We start from the raw sequence: 26,018 nt of genomic DNA on the forward strand, positions 1-26,018 counted from the left end.
ATTCAAAAATAGAGATAAATGTATATTTTTAAATTTTCCTAAGTTAGATCCTGAATTTCACGGAGGAAAAATTTACTACAAACTTATCTTTCGAGTTTTACTGGTCTGCCTGTTTTATGAATACTGTGAGTCCTATAAATGTATTTCTCTCCAGAAATTCCAAGTAGTGTCTCTGGCCCAGTTTCAGCTGGTGTGCAGTGTTTCATTGTGAGTGTGTTTTGCTAGCCTCGTTCCTGGCTCTACTTTTTCCCTCTGTCCTTGTTTTTTCTTTCCTTTTCACCTACTTCTAATTTATGTCATTTGATTGTATTTTACCTATCACTATATCTTTTCTAGAACAAATTGTGGTAAAAATAAGTAAAATAAATACTGGGTCAGAGAGCGTGCAAGCATCCATTTATTTATTTATTTATTTTTTGAGATGGAGTCATCCTGTGTCACCCAGGCTGCAGTGTAGTGACACGATCTCGGCTCACTGCAACCTCCGCCTCCCAGATTCAAGCAATTCTCCTGCCTCAGCCTCCCGAGTAGCTGGGACTACAGGCATGGACCACTGCACCCAGCTAATTTTTGTGTTTTTAGTAGAGATGGGGTTTCACCATGTTGGCCAGGCTGGTCTTGAACTCTTGACCAAGTGATCTGCCCACCTTGGCCTCCCAAAGTGCTGGGATTACAGGTGTGAGCCACCGTAGTCGACCTTGAGCATCCCTTTCATGATAACTTCTTACCTTATTGCTTTCCAAAGCATCAAGCAGGTTTTTCTTGCTGTATTAAGTTCCCGATGTCCTTAAAGGAGCTTTTAAAAAATGAGCATTGTGTGTGTGTGAGACTATACAAATAGTGTATGAGAATGGTGTAAAATTTGGAAATAAGGGTGAATATAAAGAGGACAGTTCTCATTATCAGCTTTAAATTTTTCTTCTAAATTTTTTAATATCCAGATATTAATGTAAATGAAATCCTTATGTACAATTAATTTTGTATCCTCCCATTTTCCCTTAAAACAACAGGCCGGGCATGGTGCCTCATGCCTATAATCCCAGCACTTTGGGAAGCTGAGGTGGGTGGATCACTTGAGGTCAGGAATTTGACACCAGCCTGGTCAACATGGTGAAACCCCGTCTCTACTAAAAATACAAAAATTATCTGGGTGTGGTGGCGCACACCTGTAGTCCCAGCTACTTGGGAGGCTAAGGCAGGAGAATCACCTGAACCTGGGAGGTGTGGAGGTTGCAGTGAGCCGAGATCATGCCACTATACGCCAGCCTGGTCGACAGAGTGAGACTCCGTCTCAAAAAAAACCCCCCAAAACAACAATGTCTTATACCCTGGTTGTGGTGGCTCATGCCTGTGATCCCATCACTTTGGAAGGCTGAGACAGAGGATTGCTTAAAGGTCAGGAGTTAGAGACCAGCCTGGGCAACATAGTGAGACACCTATCTCTACAAAAAAAACACCAAAAATCAGCCAGATATGGTGGCATGTGCCTGTAGTCCAGGTACTTGGGAGGCTGAGGTGAGAGGATTGCCTGAGCCCAGGAGTTTGAGGCTACAGTGAGCTATGATTGTGCCACTGCCTTCCAGCCTGGGGGACTGTATTTAATTTTAATTTTTATTTTTTTTTGCGAGACAGTCTCACTCTGTCGCCCAGGCTGGAGTGCAGTGGCGTGATCTTGGCTCAGTGTAACCTCTGCCTCCCAGGTTCAAGCAGTTCTCCTGCCTCAGCCTCCAGAGTACAGTAGCTGAGACTACAGGTATGCACCACCATGCCTGGCTAATTTTTGTATTTTTAGTAGAGACAGGGTTTCACCATGTTGGCCAGGCTGGTCTTGAACTCCTGACTTCAAGTGATCCGCCTGCCTCGGCCTCCCGAAGTGTTGGGATTACAGGCATGAGCCACCACTCCTGGCTTTTATCTAAATTAAAAAAAAAAAAAAAAGTCTTACCAACAAAATTACTGACAGCCATAGAATAAATATGCCATAATTTCATTAATAGTTTTTAATTATTGAATATTTAGGTTGCTTTGATTCTTTGCTGATTTAAATAATATTGCAATGAAGATCATTATGCAAATATCCTTGCCACAGTTTAGACATTATTTTCCAATGGTAGATTCCTAGAAGTAGAAAAGCAGTGATTAGACATAACTAGAAAAGAAAATCATAGAGACTATAGGTGAATATTTTTATAAGCTTGTAGTGGGGATGGCCTTCTTACTGAAGACCCCAAAAGTAGCATAAAGGGCAAATATGGATGAAATCAACAATAAAACAATGGAAAGATTCTGTATCAGACAAACCATTTGGAAATTATGATAGGCAAATGGTAATAAAGAACTTACACAAATGAAAAAGACTTGACTCAAATTTTATTTTTATTTTTATTTATTTTTTGAGTTGAGGTCTTACTCTGTGGCTCACACTGGAGTGCAGTGGTGCAGTCTTGGCTAGCTGTAACCTCTGCCTCCCAGGCTCAAGCGATCCTCCCACCTCAGCGTCCTGAGTAGCAGGGACTACAGGTGCATGCCACCATGCCCGGCTAATTTTTGCATTTTTTGTAGAGACAGGGTTTTGCCATGTTGCTCAGGCTGGTCTTGAACTCCTGGACTCAAGCTATCTGCCTGCCTCGGCCTCCCAAAGTGCTAAGATTATAGGCATGAGCCACTGCGCCTGGCTGGACTTACAATTTTTAAAAAGACCCCTGATAAAAGAAGAAAAATACTTTTCTTCTTTTGGCCAATAAACATTTGAAAGGATGTTCAACCCCAATAGTAATTAAAGAAACAACTGTAAACAAAGATGATGTATTATTTTTCATTTATCAGTCCACCAAAGATAACTAGTTCCTGAGAATATGTGGTAAGAATATAAATTGCTATATTTCTGAAAGCAGTTTGTCAATTAAAAAGTATATGTACACTTTTGTCCAGCAATTCTATCTTTAGGAATTTATTTTAAGGGAATTACGAGGTGCTCAATGATGTTTACAAAAGTATTGTTTATTGATGGAAAAATTGGAAACAACTTAAATGGGGATTTGGTTTAATTATCGTGTAACCATTCAGTGGAATACTATGTATGTGTTAAAATGACTGTACATCTGAACTTACTGCTGTAGAAAGATGTCCAAGATGTGCTAAAAGAGATACAGACAATGAGTAAATGAATGAATATGCATAGAAAAATATGGAAACATACAAACCATGTTAATTGTGTTTTTCTCTATTTAGAGGGATTATGGCTGATCTTTTATTTTCTATTTATTTTTCTTGAAGTTTTAAAATAAGTGTATAACTCGAATAAATAGAAGGAAAAAAAAAAGCCTGTTCCCCAAAAGTGAAATTGGTTGTGGCAAAAATAAAACGTGTGTTCTATTGTGCTGTCTTTTGTAGTTACCAAAAATGATTTCAAATTAGAGTAGAAATATTACATAAACTGTAATTTATGAAATGGATCTGAAAAACATAAGAGAAATGATCAGTTAATCATGTAACTTTTTTCTTTTTTTTTTTTTGAGACAGAGTCTCTTGCTCTATTTCCCAGGCTGGAGTGCAGTGGTGCAGTCTTGATTCACTGCAACCTCCACCTCTGGGGTTCAAGCAATTCTTGTGCCTCAGCCTCCTGAGTAGCTGGGATTACAGGCACCCACCACCACAACTGGCTAATTTTTTGTATTTTTAATAGAGACAGGGTTTCACCATGTTGGCCAGGCTGATCTTGAACTACCGACCCCAAATGATCAGCCCGCCTCAGCCTCCCAAAGTGCTGGGATTACAGGTGTGAGCCACTGCACCCAGCCAATAATCGTGTAACATTTAAGAAGGCAAAAAGTAGAGCCTTCCATCAGTTTGGTTTACAATGAAAACCAGTTGCTTTAATTTGTCGCCTTTCAAAATATGTCTTTCATTAGCCCATAATCATTGGCAAGTTCTCACATGGAGCCTATCGGGGGGAGATGGGAGGTCTTGAACTTCCCTTCCAACTCTGCTTTTGTTTTTTTGAGACAAGGTCTCACTCTGTCGCCTAGGCTGAAGTGCAGTGGCACAGTCAGCTCACTGCAGTCGTCTTGACCTCCTGGGCTCAGACAATCCTCCTGCCTCAGCCTCTGAGTAGTAGGGACTGCAAGTATGCACTACCACACCTGGCTAATTTAAAACTTTTTTTTGCAGAGATGGGGTCTCGCTATGTTGCCCAGGCTGGTCTCAAACTCTAGGGCTCAAGCTAATCCTTCCTTCTTGGCCTCTTAAAGGGCTGGGATTACAGGCATGAGCCACCACGCCCTGCCCTAACTCTCTTCTTACTGTTGAACCTAGGGCTCAAGGAGGCTTAGTGACATGTTAGGGATCTGGTAGGGATGCAAGAACTTCATAGGTGCAGAGTCCTTCCCACTCCGCCTGTGCGGGCGGTGTGGGGATGGGAGTATCAGGCCACTTGTTCCCAATATTTCTGTCATGCTGTGCTTGAAAATTTGTCAACAATGACTTGCTCTCTGGATTTAAGTGTTGTCTTTTTTTTCTCTCTCTTCAGTCCTACAATGCTAGTTCCTTTGGGAAAATCGTCTGATAAGTCACAAATACCTACATTGAGTGAATTTCCCCACATCTTCACCCTTGCAAACACAGGGGAAGGTCGTGCTTCATAGGCATATGCTGGTGTGTGGGACTTGAAGAGGGGAAACAATGCAGTTAGTTGGGGGTCAGTCCAAGAACGAGTCCTTGAACTTCACCATTTTGCTAAGACAGTGAACACAGGTTTTGGGGAGGATGAAATCATAATTTTTGATGCTAGAGCTGTTCACAGCTTTTTCTTTGATGAATGACTCTCGTTCGTGTGCTTAAAGATTTTCTTGGTGCTGTGAATTAAAACAGACTTTTGGCTTGAAAGAGTAAATTTATGAGATGTAGCTTGACCCATTTTTATCTTGTACTTTAATTTCTGAGAACCATGACAGTCATATAGTGCGTATCCTCGTAGGGAAAAATGGCTTATGTGAGACATGGTGTAATTTGTGCCAGTAAATGAGTAAAAATCTTGTTTTGGTAAAAATCAACTTAATTTTATTTAACATTGATTTTCATTATTAAAGTGCTGCAATCACATTTCAGAAAACTTTAAAAATTGAGAAAAAGGGATGAGATTATTAATATTTTTCTGCAATGCAATGGCATTTTTGTATTATTTCTAGATTTTTTCTTATCCGTCTAAAATATAACAGTTCCAGGGTTGTGGTTCTGGCAGAATGTGGCAGATTAAACAAAACCTTTTCTATTTTCATCTAATCTGCCCCCGAAATGAGCAGTGATCTGTTATCTTTACTTTTTGTTTATTTCCTCTTTGGCAAAACTTGTCAGCATATTTAGCAGAAGGTGGAGAGAATTTCTTTTCACAGATTTGGATTTAGTAGCAATATCCTAAGTGGATTTTTTCTGCTAAAAGAAACTGTTGGAGTTAAGCTTGGAGGAAATGAATCAAATGTTTCTAAACAATTCTGGGGGATAGTTGAATTCTATTTCCTAACGGTAGGGAAAAAAAAAACTGGCTTTTTTTTTTTTTTTTTTTTTTGAGACGGAGTCTCGCTCTGTCACCCAGGCTGGAGTGCAGTGACGCAATCTCGGAAAACTGGCATTTTTATTCCAGCTCCTTGAATTTTTAACTGGGCTAAGTGTCCCAGACTGGTCTATTCTGTGTTGGTAAACTCTGCCATTTGGCTGGTGTGTTTGGTGGAAGGAAAATGTGATCTTGCCTAGTTTGGTTATTCTAAGAGCTTTTTTCCTTCCCTTCAGCCAAGATATGCTATTCCCTTATGCTTATTTTTTTCCATTCTCTTCTTTGCAGAGTACTCGGGTGGAGTTTGACCTGCCAGAATATTCTGTTCGTCGAAGATACCAGGATTTTGACTGGTTGAGGAGCAAACTGGAAGAATCCCAGCCCACTCATCTCATTCCCGTAGGTAGTAAGTCACTACAGCTTGTTTCTCACTTGTCCTGTGTTGTCTTTCCTGAAGGGGTTCACTCAACTCTCATCCCGTAAGTTATACAGACTCACCCAGCAAACATATATAAAACATGTTAACGGACACTGTATACAATACTTCACCTATTAGGTTTTAGTTTCTGATTTGCTATATAGAAAGCCAGTTTTGCAGCTGGCTGGGCTTTCTTTAGCCACAGCGGCAGAAATCTAGCACAGAATCCATTGCCACAGTTTTTCATTTAAAAAACAAGAAACCACCTAACACTGTTTATTGAAGCAACGTGACATTTATCTACTCCAGTGCTTCCATCTGCACAGTTTTTAAAAAACAGAACCAGAGCAAAAGAAATTTAAATCTTTTTTTTTTTTTTTGAGACAGAGTCGCACTCTCTTGCCCAGGCAGGTGCGCAATGGCATGATCTCAGCTCACTGCAACCTCCGACTCCCAGGTTCAAGTGGATCACCTGCCCCTCCCAGGTTCAAGTGGATCACCTGCCCCAGCCTTCTGGGTAGCTGGGATTACAGGCATATGCCACCACGCCCAGCTAGTTTTTGTATTTTTAGTAGAGACAGGGTTTTGCCATATTGGCCAGGCTGGTCTCGAACTCCTGATCTCAGGTGATCCACCGACCTCAGCCTCCCAAAGTGCCGGGATTACGGGTGTGAGCCACCGTGCCTGGCCTCAACATTTATATTGAGTACTTTTCTGACTACTTTTGTTAAAAGTAGAAATAATAACGGTTTGGACACCAGATGTTTCTTTGGGCCTTGGGGGCTTTAGAGCAGTTTGAGTCATAAAACTCCTCAGAGGGGCTGATTTATCTTTCAGCAAAAACCTTTGTTGAATGATAACTTCCTAGGACTACCAACTTTCTGTTACTACCGCATCTCCCAGCCTTTTTCCCCCCATGGTTAGAAGAGGCTGTGTATGTTGTGAATGCACTGGCAGTTTTCTCGGTTTTCAGGGTGAAAAGAGCCACATTGCTAGTACTGTGATAGGAACGATGGCTGTCACCTAGGACTCAGTTCTTTCTCAGGGTATCTCCTTTTTCCCCCACATACTTTTCTATTCTCCAAGCCTGAAGTTTTGCTTTTTCTGTCTTCTAACCACTTAAAAACATGCCTGAAGAGGAAACAGTAGTTTTTAAACAGTTGGGAATATTCCTTAAAATAGAATCTTAAGGTGGCAAAATAGGCAGTTAGTGAATAATGTTTAAAAAATAAACTGCATTTTAGAACATTATCAGAATTACAGAATTATTGTGAAGGTAGTAGAGAGAATTCTCAATCCTCACATCCGGTATTAACATTTTATATTAGTGTGGCACTTTTGTCACAATGAACCAGTCGTTATGAAATAAACACCATTATTAACTAAAAGTCTTTTATTCTAAGTTCCTTTTTATTTTTCTTTCTTTCTTTTTTTTTTCTGAGATGAAGTTTGCCTCTGTCACCCAGGCTGGAGTGCAGTGGCATGATCTTGGCTCACTGCAACCTCCGCCCCCGGAGTTCAAGCGATTCTTCTGCCTCAGCCTCCTGAGTAGCTGGGATTACGGGTGCACACCACCACGCCCAGCTAATTTTTGTATTTTTAGTAGAGATGAGATTTCAGCATGTTGGCCAGGCTGGTCTCAAACTCTTGATCTCAGGTAATCCTCCCACCTCGGCCTCCCAAAGTGCTGGGATTACAGGTGTGAGCCACCACGCCCGGCCCAAGTTCCTTTTTTCTGTTCCAGGATCCTACCCAGGATCCCACATTTTATTTAGCAGTCATGTCTCCTTAGGCTCTTCTTGGTTGTAACAGTTTGTCAGGCTTTCCCTTTTTTGGATGACCATGACTGTTTTGAGGAGTACTAGTCAGGAATTTTGTAGACTTGTCCCTCAGTTGACATTTGTCTGATGGCTTTCCCAATCGGGGTAATGTGTTTGGGGAGGAAACCACAGAGGCAAGCTGCCACCCTCATCACCTATCCAGGGCATGTGCTGTCAACAGTGTGCCTCACCATTGATGTGAACCTCCATCACCTGACTTGAGGTAGTGCTGGTCAGCTTTCTTCACTGTACAATTACTCTTTCTCCCAGCCTTTCTGTACTGTACTCTTTGGAAGAAAGTCACTGTTTATTTATAGCCCACACCATGCATCAGGGAGCTGCCCTCCTGGCAGCTGGTGCCTATGAGGTTGATACTGGAAGCGCAAAGGTAAGACAGTGACACCTGCTGGTGAAACATAGTGTCTACTCTTCCATAGACACTAGAAGAGAATGGAAGAATTTCCAGAATGCCCAAGGTGGATCCAGAATATCTTTAAGTGTGGTTTCTGATGGTCTGGATAGAAGCAGTTGGTAGGAAGCTACTTTAGAAACAAGCAGAAACTTAATTTTTTTTCATAAATTCTTGGTACTTGCATATCTGGAGTGGAGAGAGATTTAATATGGGAGAGCCTCTCTGATTTAAGTATGAAAGTCAAACCAGCAACCAACCCCCCTCATCCGCTACAAAAAATTTTATAGTAGCTTTGCTAGGAGGTGTCTGTCTGTTATTTAAGCGTCATCTTCGGGAGGAAGAGAGGGTGGGATGAGAAGGTTATAAGGCAGACAAAGGACCCCTGCCTTGGGGAACTTATTATCAGTTGGAGACCCAGTAAACATGCAGAAATATTCATTTCCCTTTTTAAAAAAGGATTTATTGAGATTTAATTTATATGACATATAATTCACCCATTTAAAATGTACAATTCAAAGGCTTTTAGTATATTCATAAAATTGGACAACCATCAGCATTATCCATTTTCAAATCTTTTTATCACCCCAAAAAGAAACCTCACATCCCTTAGCTGTCACTTACAAACACTGTATATCCCCCAGCCCCTGGCAACCACTCATGTACTTTCTACAGATTTGCCTATTCTGGACATTTCATGTAAGTGAAATGATACACAACGTGATTTTTTTTGTTACTGGGTTTTTTCACTTAGCATATTTTCAAGGTTCATCCATGTTGTAGCATATATTAATATTTAATTCCTTTTTATTGCCATATAATATTCCAGTTTATGGATAATACCACATTTTGTCTATTCACCCTTGATGGACGTTTTGGTTGTTTCACCTTTTGGCTATTATGAGTAATGCTGCTGTGAACATTCATGTACAAGTTTTTCTGTGGACATGTTCCCATTTTTGGGGGGGTGTGTTCTTAGGAGTGTAATTGTTGAATCATACATAACTCTATAATTGGCCTTTTGAGGAAATGCCAGACTGTTTTCAAAAGTGATGACATCAACTTACATTTCCACACGCGATGTATAGGAGTTTCTCCACATCTCCATTAATGCTGTTACTGTCTGTCTTTTGGATTGTAGCCATTCTACTGGATATGCAGTGGTATCTCATTGTGATTTTAATTTGTATTTCCCTAGTGATGTTGAGCATCTTTTCATGTGCTTTTGGGCATTTGCATATCTTCCTTGGAGAAATATCAATTAAGATCCATTGCCCATTTAAAAATTGGGGTGCCTATTCATCCTTAAATTTTCATAGTTCTTTTTTAAAATTATATATATATGTGTATATATATATGTGTGTGTATATATATGTGTATATATGTGTGTGTGTATATATATGTGTGTATATGTGTGTGTGTGTGTGTGTATAATTTTTTTTTTTGAGGCGGAGTCTTGCCCTGTCACCCGGGCTGGAGTGCAGTGGTGCGATCTTGGCTCACTGCAAGCTCCGCCTCCCGGGTTCACGTCATTCTCCTGCCTCAGCCTCCCTAGTAGCTGGGACTACAGGCGCCCGCCGCCACGCCTGGCTAATTTTTTGTATTTTTAGTAGAAACAGGGTTTCACCGTGTTAGCCAGGATGGTCTCCATCTCCTGACCTCGTGTTCCGCCTGACTCAGCTTCCCAAAGTGCTGGGACTACAGGCTTGAGCCACTGCGCCCAGCCCCATTATATGTATAAAATTTTAAGAGGCAGGATGTTGTTTTGTCACCCAGGCTGGAGTGCAGTTGTATGATCACAGCTCACTGCAGCCTCAACCTCCCAGGATCAAGCGATTCTCCCACCTCAACCTCCGCAGGTATGTGCCACCATGCCTGGCTGATTTTTAATTTTTTTTGTAGAGACAAGGTGTCATTGTGTTGCCCAGGCTGGTCTTGAACTCTTGGGCTCAAGTGATCTTCCCACCTCAGCCTCTCGAATAGCTGGGACTACAGGCACCCTATGCCATCGTGCCTGGCTAATTCTTTTTTTGGTAGAGACAGAGTCTTGCTATGTTGCCCAGGCTGGCCTCAAACTCCTGGTCTCAAGGGATCCTCCTGCCTTTGCCTTCTAAAGTGCTGGGATTACAGGCATGAGCCACCGCGCCTGGCCAAGAGTAACCATATGTTCTTAAAATGCCTTCTTGGAACCAGAATTATGCCGGGTGTATACGTTTGTCATCTCATAACAGCAGTTCACTGTGTTTTTCTTCATTATGTAATAGTTGGAGCTGCCAGAAAGTCTTCATTATGACTTTTTCCCTCTGTTTTTTTAAAGCTTTTTTGAGATATAATTGATATACAGAATAGCCTTGCACATATTTAATGCACGTGATTCGATAGGCTTGTATATACGCCTGATACCATCACCACAATCAAGGTAATAAACAGATCCGTCACCTTCACAAGTTTTCTTTTGTCCCTTTGCTGTTTTGTTTTTTTTTGTAAGAACCTGTAACATAAGATGTACATAATGTGTAACATGAACATGTAACATAAGATCTCTCCTCTTATCACATTTTACAGCATGCAACACCATACAGTCGTTCCCCCTTATTTGTGGTTTTGCTTTCCATGGTTTCAGTTACCTGTAGACCAAAAATATGACATGGAAAATTCCAAAAATAAACAGTTCATAAGTTTTACATTGTTTGCTGTTCTGAATAGTGTGATGAAATCTCATGCAGTCCCGCCTAGGACATAAATTATCTTTGTCCGGTGTATCCACGCTGTAGACACTGCCCACCTGTGAGTCCTTTAGTAGCCCTCTTGGTTATCAGGCTGGAGATCACAAGAAGAAGAATGAATACAGTATCATAAGATGTTTTGAGAGAGAAAGAGAAAGGCCATATCCCCATAACACTTATTACAGAATATTGTTATAATTGTTCCATTTTATTATTGTGAATCTCTTACTCTGCCTGATTTGCAAACTAAATTTTACTATAGGTATGTATAGGAAAAAACATGTACATATATAGGTATGTATATACAGGTGGGAAGTTCTCTTGAGCCCAAGAGTTCAAGACCAGCCTGGGCAACACAGTGACACCTTGTTTCTAAATTTTATTATAGGTATGTATATATAGGAAAAACATAGTATATACAGGGTTCAGTACCATCCATGGCTTCAGCATCTGCTGGGTGTCTTGGAATGTATCCCCCTAGGATAAGGGAGGATTACTGTATTGTTAACTATAGGTACCACTTTGTACAGCAGATATCTGGAACTTATTTATGTTTTATAACACTAGCTTTATATCCATTGAACAACTCCCCATTTCCCACTCTCCGTACCCCCTGGCAACCACCATTCTATTTTCTGCCTCAGTATTTGTTCAGTGGGTTTGACACTTCTGCATTTCCTGGAGCACTAGTTACACAGCAGAGCAATTTCATGATTAGATGGGTGCCCGTATTAGATTTGGAAGATGAAGCAGATACATTTAATAAACACTTGAGTGTTTAATTTTCACTTGGAAATTTAATGTTTACCTCAGTTTTAAGGAAGAAAGCTTTCTGGAAGGATACGTTTGTATTATGTCCAAGTTTTCTTTTGAGTAGTAGTAAACTCAGAGGAATTAATGAGAATAAATTTGTAATGCAACAAGTTTTTTTTAATATGAAATAATAAAAACTCCATTTTCTAGTTGGGTTCTTCTTTTTTGTACTGTTAAAAATATACCTGCGTTTAGCTTACTCAATGGATAAGTTAATAAGTATTGAAACATTGGTTCAACTTCCTAATGCTTTGCATTAAACTGGGCTTGGTGATTATTGTTTTTAATCTCTGCGCTTGGTGACAAACTTTTAATCTCTATGCTCCTTTATTTATTTGGTAGTAATTTTTGCTTAGAAGCAGTATTTTCTATTAGTTCGACAAGGGTAGGAGAAATAGGCCTCTGCCATGTAAATATTTAATGTGCACTAAATATTTGTTGAATTGCTTAGAAGAAGCAAGTCAGTTGCTGACGAGGAAGTTGGACATTTCAGGATTCAGCAATTGAAAGATTTGTCTAGATTTCCTACCCAGAAATAGCAGCTTTCCATTGACAGTCTACAAGAAATATGCTATTGTTTCAGATTATAAAACAGCTTTATAAACTAATATGGAATATAAATGACAGTGCTTTACTAAAGTACTAAGTACTATCTAATATCAGTATTTCAAGATGAAACCCTGAAATATTTAATGGATTATTGTAATACTTTGCAAATAGGATTTTTTTGCAGGATCCAACATATATATGTGTATATTCAGTTTTTAAAAATGTTTTCATTGTAGAAAATATTAACCATATTGAAGAGATTCGGTACGATGAGTCCCCTTGAAACTCCATCACTCAGTTTCAACATTTATCAGCTCATGGCCAATCTTGTTTCATCCATGTCCACTCCCTCACCCCTACACCCAGGTGTTTTTTTTTTTTTTTTTTTTTTTAAGTGCCTTGAACAACAGAAATTTATTCTCTTACAGCTCTGGAGGTCAAAAGTCCAAAATCAGTTTTAGTGAGCTAATATCAACATATAGGCTAGGGCTGCATTCCACCAGAAGGCTTTAGGCGAGAATTTGTTTGCCTACCTTTTCTAGCTCTTGGGGCCGTCTGCATTCCTTGGCTCATGGCCTCTTTATTTTCAAAGCCAGCAGCATATCTGTCATCATCTCTGCTTCCACCATCACATCTCCTTTTCTTAAAAAGGGAAGTAAAATCCATATTACATATCACCATTTTAACCATTTTGAAGTGTCCAATTCAGTGACTTTTAGTACATTCACAGTGTTGTACGACCATCACCACCATTGAATGTTGTACGACCATCACCACTATTTAATCCAGAACATTTTCATTACCCCCAAAAGAAACTTTGTACCCATTAAGGAACCACTCTCAATTCCCTCCTTTTCCCAGCCCAGCTATAATGAAGAATGCTGCTATCAACACTGGTGGTTGTATAAGATTTTGTTTGAGCACTTATTTTCAGTTACCTTGGCTATACAACAAGAAGTGGAATTGCTGGAGCATATAGTAATTCCGTGTTTAATTTTTTGAGGAATTGTTCGAACGGTTTTCCACAGTGGCTTATAATTTTATATCCGCACTAGAAATGTATGAGGGCCCAATTTCTCCACATATTTGCCAACATTTGCTATTTTACTTTAAAAATTCTAGTGGGTGTGAAGAAGTAGATCCCAAATGACTTGTTTTTTTGAGACAGAATCTCACTCTGTCACCCAGGCTGGAGTGCAGTGGCATGACCATAGCTTACTGCAGCCTCCAACTCCTGGGTTCAAGCAGTCCTCCCACCTCAGCCTCCACAGTAGCTGGGACTTCAGGCGTGCACCACCATGCCCAGCTAATTTTTTATTTTTTGTAGAGATGGGGTCTTGCTATGTTGCCCAAGCTGTTCTGAAGCTCCTAGCCTCAAGCAATCCTCCCAGCTTGACCTGCCAAAATGCTAGGATTATAGACATGAGCCACTGTGCCTGCTTCCCCCAATCGATTTTTTAAGACATTTTGGCCTAAACGTTATATAGACATTCTACCTGTAAGTCCATTCCCCTTTTTGCTTTTTGTTCTCAGTGCTTACAAATTAATAAAAATACTTGGCATTTGTTAGACATCTGCTGTGTGCCTGGAACTGTGTTGAGCTCTTTTCATTTACATGATGTGATTTACAGACTGTAGATGGACTTGATTTCACCTGCATCCCAGATTCCTATGTGTAAACAACCCAGACAGTAATAGAGGTGAGGCTGAGAGTAGGTGTGTCCTGTAAGGAATCTTGAAATAGGAAGAAATTTCTGAAGCTACATACATTTGGAAATGATAACGCTTATGACAGGAGGAAATTCTGCTTGCAGAAGGATTCTCTCTAGGGTTCCTTTAAATATCAAGTTTCCCTGATTGATGAAACATAAGTTCAATTTGCTAAATCTGAAGAATGGACCCCTATTGTAGAATGTCATCTTTATGTTAAATGAGGCACTCCTAACCACTTACTTGCACCTCAGGCCATCCTCTCAAGTCTTATTCAGCAGAAGCAAATGAGAGTATCATAACAGGACTCATGAAGTAAGAACAGGAAAATATCCACTGGATTTGGTAATTAGAAAGTCATTGGCACTCAATTTTAAAAGGGCCGTTTCTGCACTGGGTGGGGATAGGGCAGAGAAACCCAGCACTGAAGGCAGTATCACAGCCGGTTTTGTTTTGAGGGTTGGCGGAAGGCTGGGGGTTGAGAAATCAATGGGATACAGTGAAGTCAAGATAAGTGACTCCTTTCAAAAAGATTGATTAGGAAGAAAAACCAACCATATTTTTATAGATTCTGGGAATAGAGCTGGATGAACAGGAGATGTTGAAGATACAGGGAAGAGATTAATGACAGGTGCACCCTAATGAACAAATGGGTCAAGGGCACAAATGGAATGCTTAGCTTTAGGGGAGGAGGGGTTGTTTTCCACAGGGACTAAGGAATGGAGGTGAGGGTGATGCCCAGTCGATGGGCTTCTGCGGAGGAAGGAAAATAGGAAATTTCCATCTGATGCTCTTACACCTGGTTTTCACTTCAGAAAGATAGTAATCTGCTTAGCACGAAAAGCTGGGGTATGAGAATGGCTGCCTAAAGGAACGGGGGAGAGAAGAACTGACCAGAATAAAGGAATTATCCTAAAGGACAGCCATATCCCATTAAGATAACTTCTCGGTGCTTTGGACTGGGCCAGCATCGGGCTGAGTGGCCCATCTGTCTGATCCAGCACTGCATTTCGAATATTCTACTCAAGTGTAAGCTCTGCTGGGTGTCACACGTGGACATGTTATCCTTGTGTGGCTCTGTAATTTTATTCCTGACTCTATTCCCCTCTCTTCTTTCATTTACAAACCTTTCCACTGTGCCCTTTTTGGAACTCCTGCTCTGTTATAAAGAATCCCCCAGTATTCTTAGCATCTTCTCTGAATATTCCCACCATGCCAAGGTTTAAATGAACACTAGATGTCCCTGAAGATTAGTAGTCCCCTGAAGCTGCTGCCAGTCTTACAACAAAGACACCCAAACTTGTGTGTGTTTACCCTGTGGTAGGAATCATTCAAAGCACTTTCAGCATATTAGCTAATTTAATCCTCATGACAACCCTGTGAAGTTGATGCTATTAGTTTTTACCTAGCACCAACTTCTTGAGGTACCAAGAAATGTATAGAACTTGACGGTAGGTAAACAGCTAGTAGGTGGCAAAGTCAAAAGATAAACCCAGGAAGCATGGCATCAGAATCTTTACTCTTGATAACTAAAACATACTTTCTGAAGCTCTTTCAAGTTGAGGGCACTGAATTCCCTCATACTCCAAATACTTCTTTTCCAGGGGGTGGGGTGTTGGTGTTACCAATTCCTAAATCTTTTCAAGGTTTTGTGTTCTAAATCTAGGTTTACTAGGCCTACTCCAAGTGGCCTAGTATTCCACTTTTTTGGGTTGGCTAAGTCCACTAATCCTTGTTGCTGTGTCTTATTTCTGGTTTGTTTTTGTCCTTCAGGGTTTATAATTTTAAAAAATCCTCTTTATTGCCATATTATGGGGGTTTGAAGAGGTTGTGGAGTTAAATGCTTGTGTTTAATGTCCTACTTTGAACTTGAACTGCTAGGTTGGTTTAACATTAGAAAATATATTAATTTACCACTTACCGTATTAAAGGAAAAAGCATGTGATTGTCCTGATAGACCTACTTGGCCAACGTTGTCTTGGTTTATTCCCCAAAGAGGCTTGCATTTTCTAAAGAGGGTGCATCTGCACGAGTGTTCACAGCAGCATTGTTAGTAGGGCTATAAAGCTGAAAACCATTCACATGATCATGCACACGTTCACAGGCAGGAGAGTAGGTGGACAATTTGTCACACAGTCAGTCATACAGTGCGTGACTATGGAACAGTAAAATTATTTTCCTGTAGCTAAACATGCATCAATATGGATAAGTCGCAGAAAGACAATGTTGAATGACAAAAGCGAACTATACAGGTGTGTACTGCATAGTGACATTTCTGTCAGTGGTGGATGGCATATGGATGGTGGTCCCATAAGATTATAATACTGTATTTTTACTGTACCTTTTCTACATTTAAATATGTTTAGGTACCCAAGTACTTGCCATTGTGTTACAATTGCCTACAGTAGTCAGCACAGTAACATGCTAGGGGCAATAGCCTATACCGTATCGCCTCGGTGTGTAGTAGCCGCACCATCTAGGTTTGTGTAGGTGCACTCTGTGATGTTCACACAATGATGAAATCGCCTGGCAATGCATTTCTCAGAGTGTATCTCTGTCATTAAGTGACACATTAACTGTAATTTTATTTTTTATAAAGTTAAACAAGTTCAACGAACGGTACATGGTTTTAAAACTGAAACTTAGAGGGGAGCAATGACCAAAAAGTTGAGGATTGTTAATTCCCTCACGGGGGCAGGAATAAGCGGAGATCTGATCAAGGATCCGTTGACAGGGAACTTTGTCAATGGCAGTGTTCTCTCTGTCAAGTTGAGTGGTAGATTAATAAGTGCTGGTACTATTATTATGCTTTATGACTTTGAGGTATGTAATACGCTCTTTTATTGTGCTAAAAAACATAGCACCGTTTTATAATCTACAATTCAGTGGCATCAAATACATTCACAATGTTGTGCATCTGTCACCACCTTCTGAAAAGTTTCAGAATCACCCTGGAAGGAAACCCTGTACCCATGAAGCAGTCACATCTCATTTTCCCTGATCTCTCCAGCCCCTGGCAACCACCATCTACTGTCTGTCTCTATGGGTTTGCCTATTCTGGACATTTCACATGAATGGAATCATATATATGGACTTTTGTATCTGGCTGTTTCCATTTACCATAATGTTTCCAGGGTTTTTCCATGATGTAGCATGTTTTAGTACTTAGTTTTTATGACGAACTATTAGTCCATTGCATGGATATGCCACATTTTGTTTGCCCATTCACATGTTGGTGGACATTTGGATTGCTTCTGCCTTTTGGTCATTGTAAACAAGGCTGTTATGACTATTTGTGTACAAAATTTTGTTTGGGCACCTGCTTTCAATTCTTTTTTTTTTTAAAGTTTTAAAAAATGTTTGTTTGAGATGAAGTCTCACTCTGTAACCCAGGCTGGAGTGCAGTGGTGCAATCTCCACTCACTGCAACCTCCCCATCTTGCCAGCCTAAGCTATCCTCCCACCTCAGCCTCCTGAATAGTTGGGACTATAGGTGCAAGCCACCATGCCCAGCTAATTGTTTTTACATTTAATATTTTTGGTAGAGACGTGGTTTCACCATGTTGCCCAGGCTGGTCTCAAACTCCTGAGTTGAGGCAATCCACCTGCCTTGGCCTCCCAAAGTGCTGGGATTACAGGCATGAGCCACCACACCCAGCCTTGCTTTCAGTTCTTTTGGGCGTAAATCTGTGAGTGGAATTGCTGAGTTTTATGGTAATTCTAAATTTAACTTATTGAGGAACCACCAGACTGTTTTCCACAGTGGCTGCACATTTTACATTCCCACCAGCAATGTATAAAGGTTCTGATTTCTCCACATCCTCACCAACACTTGTTTTTTTTTGTTGTTGTTTGTTTGTTTTTAAGATTATGGCCATCTTAGCAGGTATGAAATGGCATATCATGATGGTTTTGACTTGCATTTCCCTGATGACTACTGATGTTAAGCATCTTTTCATGTGCTTCTTAGCCATTTGGATATCTTCTTTAGAGAAATATCTATTAGATTTAGTTGCCTATTTTTTAAATGTACAATTTTAAAAATATTTCATAGCTCAAATATTTTAAAACATGTGCATAGCAGATACTTCTTTTCCCTGTGGTAGTAATAATGAAGAAGGCTTTTTAATCAAGCAGTTGATCGAACTACTATGGAAACAGATTAAAAGCTCAAAGATCCCTTGGTAGGCAGGTAGTTTTAAATTGCCCACAGTATTGACTCTAAGTCAGTATAATAGAGAAATGTATTTGAATAAGGGGAATAAAGGAAATTACGTTTTAAATAACTTTTGAGTATAAACCTAAACCAAAAAATTGGCTTATAAAAGGTATTTTTTTTAGATACATGAATTTACCTAATTTGTTCATTCACCAAGTATGAATGGGGAATGAAGTATTGGGAGCAGAATCTTAAAATATTTAAATAAATTTTTATGTGGTTGATGCCTGCCTGCCTGCCTTCCTTCCTTCTTTTCTTTTTCTTTTTCTTTTTCTTTTCTTTTCTTTTTCTTTTCTTCTTGCCATAACTTTTCCATCATATCACGTGTATATCAAGCAATGTAAAAATTACTGTTGAATTTACTGGGTAAATATCTACTTTTCTGTATTTCAGAGACTATAATTTAGTGTTTTATTCCTTGCATTATAAAATTGACAGGGTATTTACTCCATGTGTATTTTTCAGAAGTCTTTATATTAATGACTACATGAAGATCTGCCTGATTAAGAAATACTTTTCTTGGATAGAGGGGTAATAGTACTGTGTGCTAGCCTGGTTGTTTTTCCTTGCACCATCTCATCAATTACTCTGGTTTTTTTCTTCATGTCTTCATAGCCTCTTCCCGAGAAGTTTGTGGTAAAAGGTGTTGTGGATCGTTTTTCAGAAGAGTTTGTGGAGACCAGAAGAAAAGCTTTGGATAAATTTCTAAAAAGAATTACGGACCATCCTGTGCTGTCTTTCAATGAACACTTTAATATTTTCCTTACTGCTAAGGTAAGGGCAGAAGTTTACATACTCTTCGTCCATATTACCATTCTTGGGGCTCTTTCCTAAAAGCTGTTTTGAGCAAGACTTGGTCTCTACAAAAACTTTTAACAAATAGCCAAGTGTGATGTTGTGCGCTTGTAGTCCCAGCTACCTGGGAGGCTAAGGCAGGAGGTAGCTTGAGCCCAGGAGTTTGAGGCTTCAGTGAGCTATGATCGTGCCACTGCACTGCAGCCTGGGTGACAGAGTGAGACCCTATCTCTTTAAAAAAAAAAAAAAAGTGGTTTTGATCTTTCAGAAGCCACCTTCATGAGCGAATGGTTCACTGTAACAGGGTTGTCATAAAATTGCTCTTTTTTTGGGTGCCTGTGTCCATTAGCATGCTTTTTTGCATTAGCAAATCCATATAGATGGATTCTATGTTAGAATTTAGGAGATCTGTCCCCACCCCATCCGGGCCCCCACCCACTTGCAGCAGCAGAGGAAGTTAGAATATTTGCTCTGCCAAAAGCAGAGCTAAGTGTTTCCTTAAACACTTGGCAGTATTACTGGGTGAGGCCAGTCTGACCAACAATGGGCATGGAACAGAAGGAACATTTGAGTGTTTGGTGAGGGTTTTCTTCTTAAGGGCACTTTGAGTGATTACTTGCAGCTGCATTTTACTGACAAGGAAACTCAAGTTCCAGGAGCTTGTCCTTGTTCAGGTAGCGTCACTAGGATCTCAAATTAGGTCTTTGTGGCTACTGAGGCCACACCGTCCCTGTGTATCAGACTGCCTGATTGTCACTTAACCTGCAACCATGTTCCTATCAGGTGGACATTTGCCAGATAAAACATTTGGGTCCTACACAGTTGCCAGGTTCTGTGTATTCAGACTCAAGTTGGTTGTCCACTGGCCTTTCTCTGCACTTCCCTGTTGGCAGAACTGGCCAGAAAACCTGAGGTGCTGTGCTCTCGCTGTCTGCAGAAATGGGGTCACATGCTCAGACCCTCCTGCTAGCTTCCCTCCAGTCCCATCTGTTTGGTTTCAGGTATCATATTCCCATGTTCAGGCCATATGTAACATGTTCCATGTTGGCAAGGGTATTGTGGTCCAGATACTTTCTAGTTTTTCAAATCTGCAAAACTGGGAAATAGTTATAGATAACATTAGGTGACATTAAAGACTTCGGAGAGTGTGCCATTCTTCACTCAGTGGAAGCCTCATGACAAAGTCCTTTAGTTTTTATAACCTCAGTTGGCATTGAGCCTTATTGATGACATTCCAGTTCAGCGTCTCTTTTTCCCAGAGGCTTTCCCCCACTACAGGTTGGACAGGTACACTTTTTAAAAATAAGTATTTCCTGGCAAACTAAACCTCAGGTATAATTCCTTCAACTCATACTCAAAGTAGAATACATCCTATTCTCCAAAAGCACAACTCACTTTCTCCCCCAAGGTCCATTTTCCAGAAAGCCCTCAAGCACATTCATGTTTACTGAACAAAAAAGAAAAGGGAGGGAAAAGCTTGGACCCCTGGTTGTTAGGAATCTGTATGAAGAATAAGTAGGAAAGAGAGAGAGAGAGAGTGTGTGTGTGTGTGTGTGTGAGAGAGAGAGAGAGAGAGAAAAGGAGATTTATCTATCCGTGGGCCAGGCAGTATGAAAATGACTTAAAAAAATAAGGTCCTTATATGAGAACACATGGACACAGGAAAGGGAACATCACACACCGGGGACTGTTGTGGGGTTGGGGGAGGGGGGAGGGATAGCATTAGGAGATATACCTAATGCTAAATGACGAGTTAATGGGTGCAGCACACCAACATGGCACATGTATACACATGTAGCAAACCTGCACGTTGTGCACATGTACCCTAAAACTTAAAGTATAATAATAAAAAATTTAAAAAAAATTAGAAAAAATATATATTATATATTAATATATAATAAATATATATAATATAATATATAATAAATATAATATATATAAAATATCTATATATATAAGGTCCTTTACTGCCTTAATCAAAATCCGACTCCATGTGAGTGCGTACAGGAGAGGTGGCTTTAAACAGAACAAATTTTAGCCCTAATTCAGTATCACTTGCTGAACAAAATGTGCTAAATGGCCTTATCTTTTCTTTAAAAATTTTTAAAATTGTGATAAGATACACCTAACATTTACCATCCTAACAATTTCTAAGTGTACAGTTCAGTAGTGTTAAGTATATTTAAATTAGTTACGCAGCTCATCTTCAGAACGTTTGCATCTTGCAGATCTGAAACTCTATGCCCATTAAATGGCAGCACCCTATTCCCCCTCTTCCAGGTGCCTCATTTTTTCCTTTAACATACCTCGAATAACTTGATCTTGTTCTGAGATGAGCCACTTACGTGTTCTGCCTTAGGGAATGCAGAGACGCTCTTCGTTTTCTTTGTGATGACATGAGCTTGTCAACAAATTAGAAGTGTCCTTAAGAAGAAGCCAAAAGGCTGTATGTAATGGCTCATGCCTGTAACACCCAGCACTTTGGGAGGCCAAGGCAGGTAGACCACCTCAGCCCAGGAGTTCATGTTCAGCCTGGGCAACATGGTGAGACCCCATCTCTGTATATTAAAAAGAAGCAGCAGCCAGTAGTAATACTGGGAGAAATGGGGACGCTCAATAGCAACTATATTCAAGTCAATATTTTCATCTTTGGCAGAGTGGGTACAGCAATCAGATGGATACTGCTGAATAACTTTATTCAACATGTAAATTAACTTGGTTAACTGGGACACCCTTTCAAAGCTCTACTTGAAGCGGAGCCTGTGCAGTCCAGCGAGCCCATTTGACTCTAGTCCCACTCGTAAAAACGCTGTCTGCAGAGGTAATTCCAAGAACTCTGAGGCTTCAGTTATAGTCTTGTGAAGGCCTTGTGCCTTTGAGGATGTTTCTTGTCTAGAATGTGGGAGGTCAGAAGGGGAGATGGAATCTTTAGGACACTGTCTCAGGCAGCCTGACTCTGAAGGGAACGAGAGAGGTGGAGAGGAACTAGAGGAGATTGCTGCTGTTTTTAAGATGGGTCAGCCTTGGGTGTATTTTACATGCTGAAGGATTAGAAGTTGAAGATACAGACAGGAGAGGGGATAATTGGTAGGGCAAGGCCCTCGGTTGGGGGAAGGTATGGATAGGTGTTCCAGAAAAACTCTCAAACCATGGTTTTCCTCTGCTCTCAGACAACAACAGTTATCATCAACACAGGAGAAGACTTCTGTGACCATATTGCGGGGTGGGGGTGGGGGCGAGATTTTCCCCAAACACCAAGCAGCCATTGCCAGCTGGATGTCCACCAGTTTAATTCGCACATTATTTACCTGGACATAGCATCAGATCCCACAGGTTGAGGACTCAGTCCTCAAGTCTGAGAGCTTCCAGATCTCGGACCTTAAGTTCAAGCCTCCAAAACTTCTGACCAGCCAGCTTCAAGTTGGGCTTCCCGTGACCCCTTCTTTGGGTTCCATTAATTTGCTAGAGCAATTCAAAGAACTCAGAGAAACACATTTACCAGTTTATTATAAATGATATCACAAAGGATACAGATGAAGAGTTGCTTTGGGCGAGGTGTGGGGGAAGGGGCGTGGAACTTCCATGCCCTCCCTGGGTGTAGCACCCTTCAGGAAACTCCACATGTTCAGCTCTCCAGAAATTCTCTAAACCCAGCTCTCTTGGGTGTTTGTGGAAGCTTCGTGACAGCAGCATTCCATCCTCCAGGGTGTAGGGAGGGACCTTAGTCAGAAAGGCTGGGGAAGATTCGAGTCCTGCCTTGGGGCAGGTGAAAGGAGGGCAGGGGAAGGACAGAGAGATTCTGTTTCCTGAGGCTTAACACACCCAACATTATAGTGAAAAGACTGGAACAAGGTCTGTGGAGGTTATGAGCCAGGAACCGTGGATTAAACACACACACACACACACACACACACACACCGTGGATTAAACACACACACACACACACACACACACACCCACCTCAATAGGAAAGGGTGGATCAGGAGCAAAAATGAAGGCCTAAAGAAGGAAGCGAAGAAGGAAGTGAATTCACAAGGTGCCTACACTCAGATACTACAGAGACCTCAGCCTGAAATTGTACATCAAATGCGGAGGGGCTGTCGGGCCATGTTAGCTGTGCATTCCACATTCTCTGCTCTATCCTCTGCATCAGGCCATGTCACCAGAAAGCTGTGTCCTTGTTCTGGGTTCCTTTATCTCCCTCTAGTCATACCCTTCTAGGTCTGGGGATTAACATTCTGTTTGTATTGAGGGTGGATATGAGGAACAGACACCTGTATCTTCTGTAAAACCATTTTGTAAGCTACCCTTTCAGTAGGTGACACAGGACAACCTGAAGATGGTATAGATTCCTCCTAGGGTTTGATGATAGGAGGAAGCTTGTTTTATCAGGCAGGCTAATATGCTTTTCTTTTTTGCCCAGGCTGGAGTGAAGTGGCACGATCTCAATTCTTTGCAACCTCTGCCTTCCAGGTTCAAATGATTCTCGTGCCTCAGCCTCCTGAGTAGCTGGGACTACAGGTGCATGCCACCACGCCCAACTAATTTTTTTTTTTTTTTTTGTATTTTTAGTAGAGACAGGGTTTCACCATGTTGACCAGGCTGGTCTTGAACTCCTGACCTCGTGATCTGCCCACCTCAGCCTCCCAAAGTACTGAGATTACAGGCATGAGCCACGGTGCCTAGCCTGGCTAATAAGCTTTATATTTAGATACAATGGGTTATGAAACTCAACATATTTCCAGTTTTGCCTTCAAGAAATCCAGGGTTAAAATGTTTTGCTGTTTACAGCATCCATCCTAGGCCTGAGTTTTCTGGCAATGTTTTTCTGTCACTGTTTCCTGCTTTCCACCCTTTACTCCCCTTACATGGCTTTAGTTGGGGTATAAATAAATGAGTGATGGATCTCGGAACCTCTGCTCTTCAGTTTTGCTCGTAAAGACAACATAGGGTACTTTGTATGGGAGAAACAGACACTTAAAAAAAATTATGTTAGAAACAGCATTGTGTTTAAAGGGCAGTGTGCTCAGGTGAGTGAATTTGATTAAGGATTGGCGTTCAGCTCTGCTGAAAGGGATTTAGGTGTCAACCTACAGGAGCCTGAGTCTGGTGGTTATGACGTCCAGGCCAGGGTCCTCATGTGAATGTGATTAGAGCCTCTAACTCAGCTCCTTGTTTCCGGAGTTCTCCATTTCCAAACTGAAGCTGCTTTTAGAAGCTGTTTTATTTAGTCCTGCCCATGTGAGTGAGTGAGTGCTTTGAGCTTATTCACATATCATCCTCAGGACCTGAACGCCTACAAGAAGCAAGGGATAGCATTGCTGACCAGAATGGGCGAGTCAGTCAAGCACGTCACTGGCGGCTACAAGCTGAGGACTCGGCCGCTTGAGTTTGCTGCCATAGGTGACTACTTAGATACATTTGCACTCAAACTGGGAACCATTGATCGAATAGCCCAGCGGATCATCAAAGAAGAAATAGGTGAGCTGTCTGTTGAGGTCTCGATTATGCCCTGCAGCCACATTGGCAGAAATGCCATTCATGTATGCTACAGAGAATCAAACTGCAAAATGCTGGAGTGACAGAACTAGGCCATCTTTTGCTTATCAAAGAAATACAAGGAGGGGAGGAGTTAGTTGTGACTGGAATGTCACTTTGCACCCCGTCCTTTGTCCTGCTGTGTCAGCCTTGTGTTTGCTTTTCCCATGGCCAGCACTGCTGATTCGCCAGGTGTTTCCTCTTTTATGCTCTCTTAACTTTAGCTTTAAAAGTGGAGACATAGACTCAACTGCCCTTCATCCATAGGGAACAATAATTTAGTAAACAAACTTAGATACCTTTTCTGGCAGAAAGATGGTTCAGAAAGACAGCACGGAGACCTGTGTTTGCCAAAGTTATGACCCTGATGAATCTTCAGACTTGTAATTGACTCACCCACCCCACCGTGGTTCATTTTAAACCCACTCCTGCATGGGGGAGTTGCCAGGGCCTGTACTGATCCTCGTTTTTGCCTCCACTTCCTTCCCACCCCTCTCAGGGCCACCTGCTTTGCCACATCCCAGAATGTTGGGATCTTTTATCTCCTTACATACGCATGAGGCGGACAGACGTGAGCAGTGTAAATGATCGCACTGGCATGGGAAGCACGTTGAGAAGGATTCCCCAGCAGTTGCCATTCATCGGTCACTAAGCCGTGATGACTGTGTTCTGTTGTAACAATGGCAAGACTCCTGGTGACAAATGATGGGCCAGATTTTCTTTATGGGGGAAAAAAATCAACATTTTTTTTTTCTCATTTCTTGTACTTGTTCCCTCTACTTGATCCACTGATGATACCATGTGGGGCCCATAGGTTTTGGAGATAGCTTTGGATACCATCCACACCTAAGGATCATGCAGAGTAAATTCTGATGGGATCCAAGGGTCTGAGGTGACCACCGAGTGATAGAGTGAGTCTGCCAGTGTAAGACCACATCTCTTGTATCAAAATGTTTCCTAAAATTCCATTGTTTATCCATTGTGACCGATTTTTTTTTTTTTTTTTTTTTTTTTTTGAGACAGAGTCTCACTCTGTCGCCCAGGCTGGAGTGCAGTGGCACCATCTCGGCTCACTGCAAGCTCCGCCTCCCGGGTTCACGCCATTCTCCTGCCTCAGCCTCCCGAGTAGCTGGGACTACAGGCGCCTGCCACCACGCCCGGCTAATTTTTTGTATTTTTAGTAGAGATTGGGTTTCACCGTGTTAGTCAGGATGGTCTCAATCTCCTGACCTCATGATCCACCCACCTCGGCCTCCCAAAGTGCTGGGATTACAGGCGTGAGCCACCGTGCCTGGCCCCTGATTTTATTTTTTAACCTTTAAAAACATCTCCCTAAACCTATATGAAACTCTTGCCTCCATTGCCTGTTAAAATACTGCTTCACACTATGGGTAGGCGAGTGGTTATTTTCTTTTTTTTTTCTTTTTTTTTTTTTTTTTTTGACGGAGTCTCGCTTTGTTGCCCAGGCTAGAG

At 41.1% G+C, this 26,018-nt stretch overlaps 1 protein-coding gene across 4 annotated transcripts in view; it reads left to right on the forward strand.

The window, feature by feature from the left end:
* The window catches only part of SNX30 (sorting nexin family member 30), a 144,154-nt gene that overhangs the window by 74,502 nt on the left and 43,634 nt on the right, over positions 1–26,018 (forward strand). For all 4 annotated transcript variants that reach the window (XR_010130419.1, XM_055350427.2, XM_055350425.2 and 1 more), the window contains 3 exons: positions 5,837–5,947; positions 18,828–18,986; positions 24,293–24,488. Coding sequence is in view for 3 of the 4 variants with exons in the window: in XM_055350427.2 (XP_055206402.2) it covers positions 5,837–5,947; positions 18,828–18,986; positions 24,293–24,488 (466 nt within the window). In the remaining variant the exon portion in view is untranslated. The remainder of the gene's footprint in view (positions 1–5,836; positions 5,948–18,827; positions 18,987–24,292; positions 24,489–26,018) is intronic.

The sequence above is a fragment of the Gorilla gorilla genome, chromosome 13, assembly GCF_029281585.2.
Source record: "Gorilla gorilla gorilla isolate KB3781 chromosome 13, NHGRI_mGorGor1-v2.1_pri, whole genome shotgun sequence".
Lineage (NCBI taxonomy): Eukaryota > Metazoa > Chordata > Mammalia > Primates > Hominidae > Gorilla > Gorilla gorilla.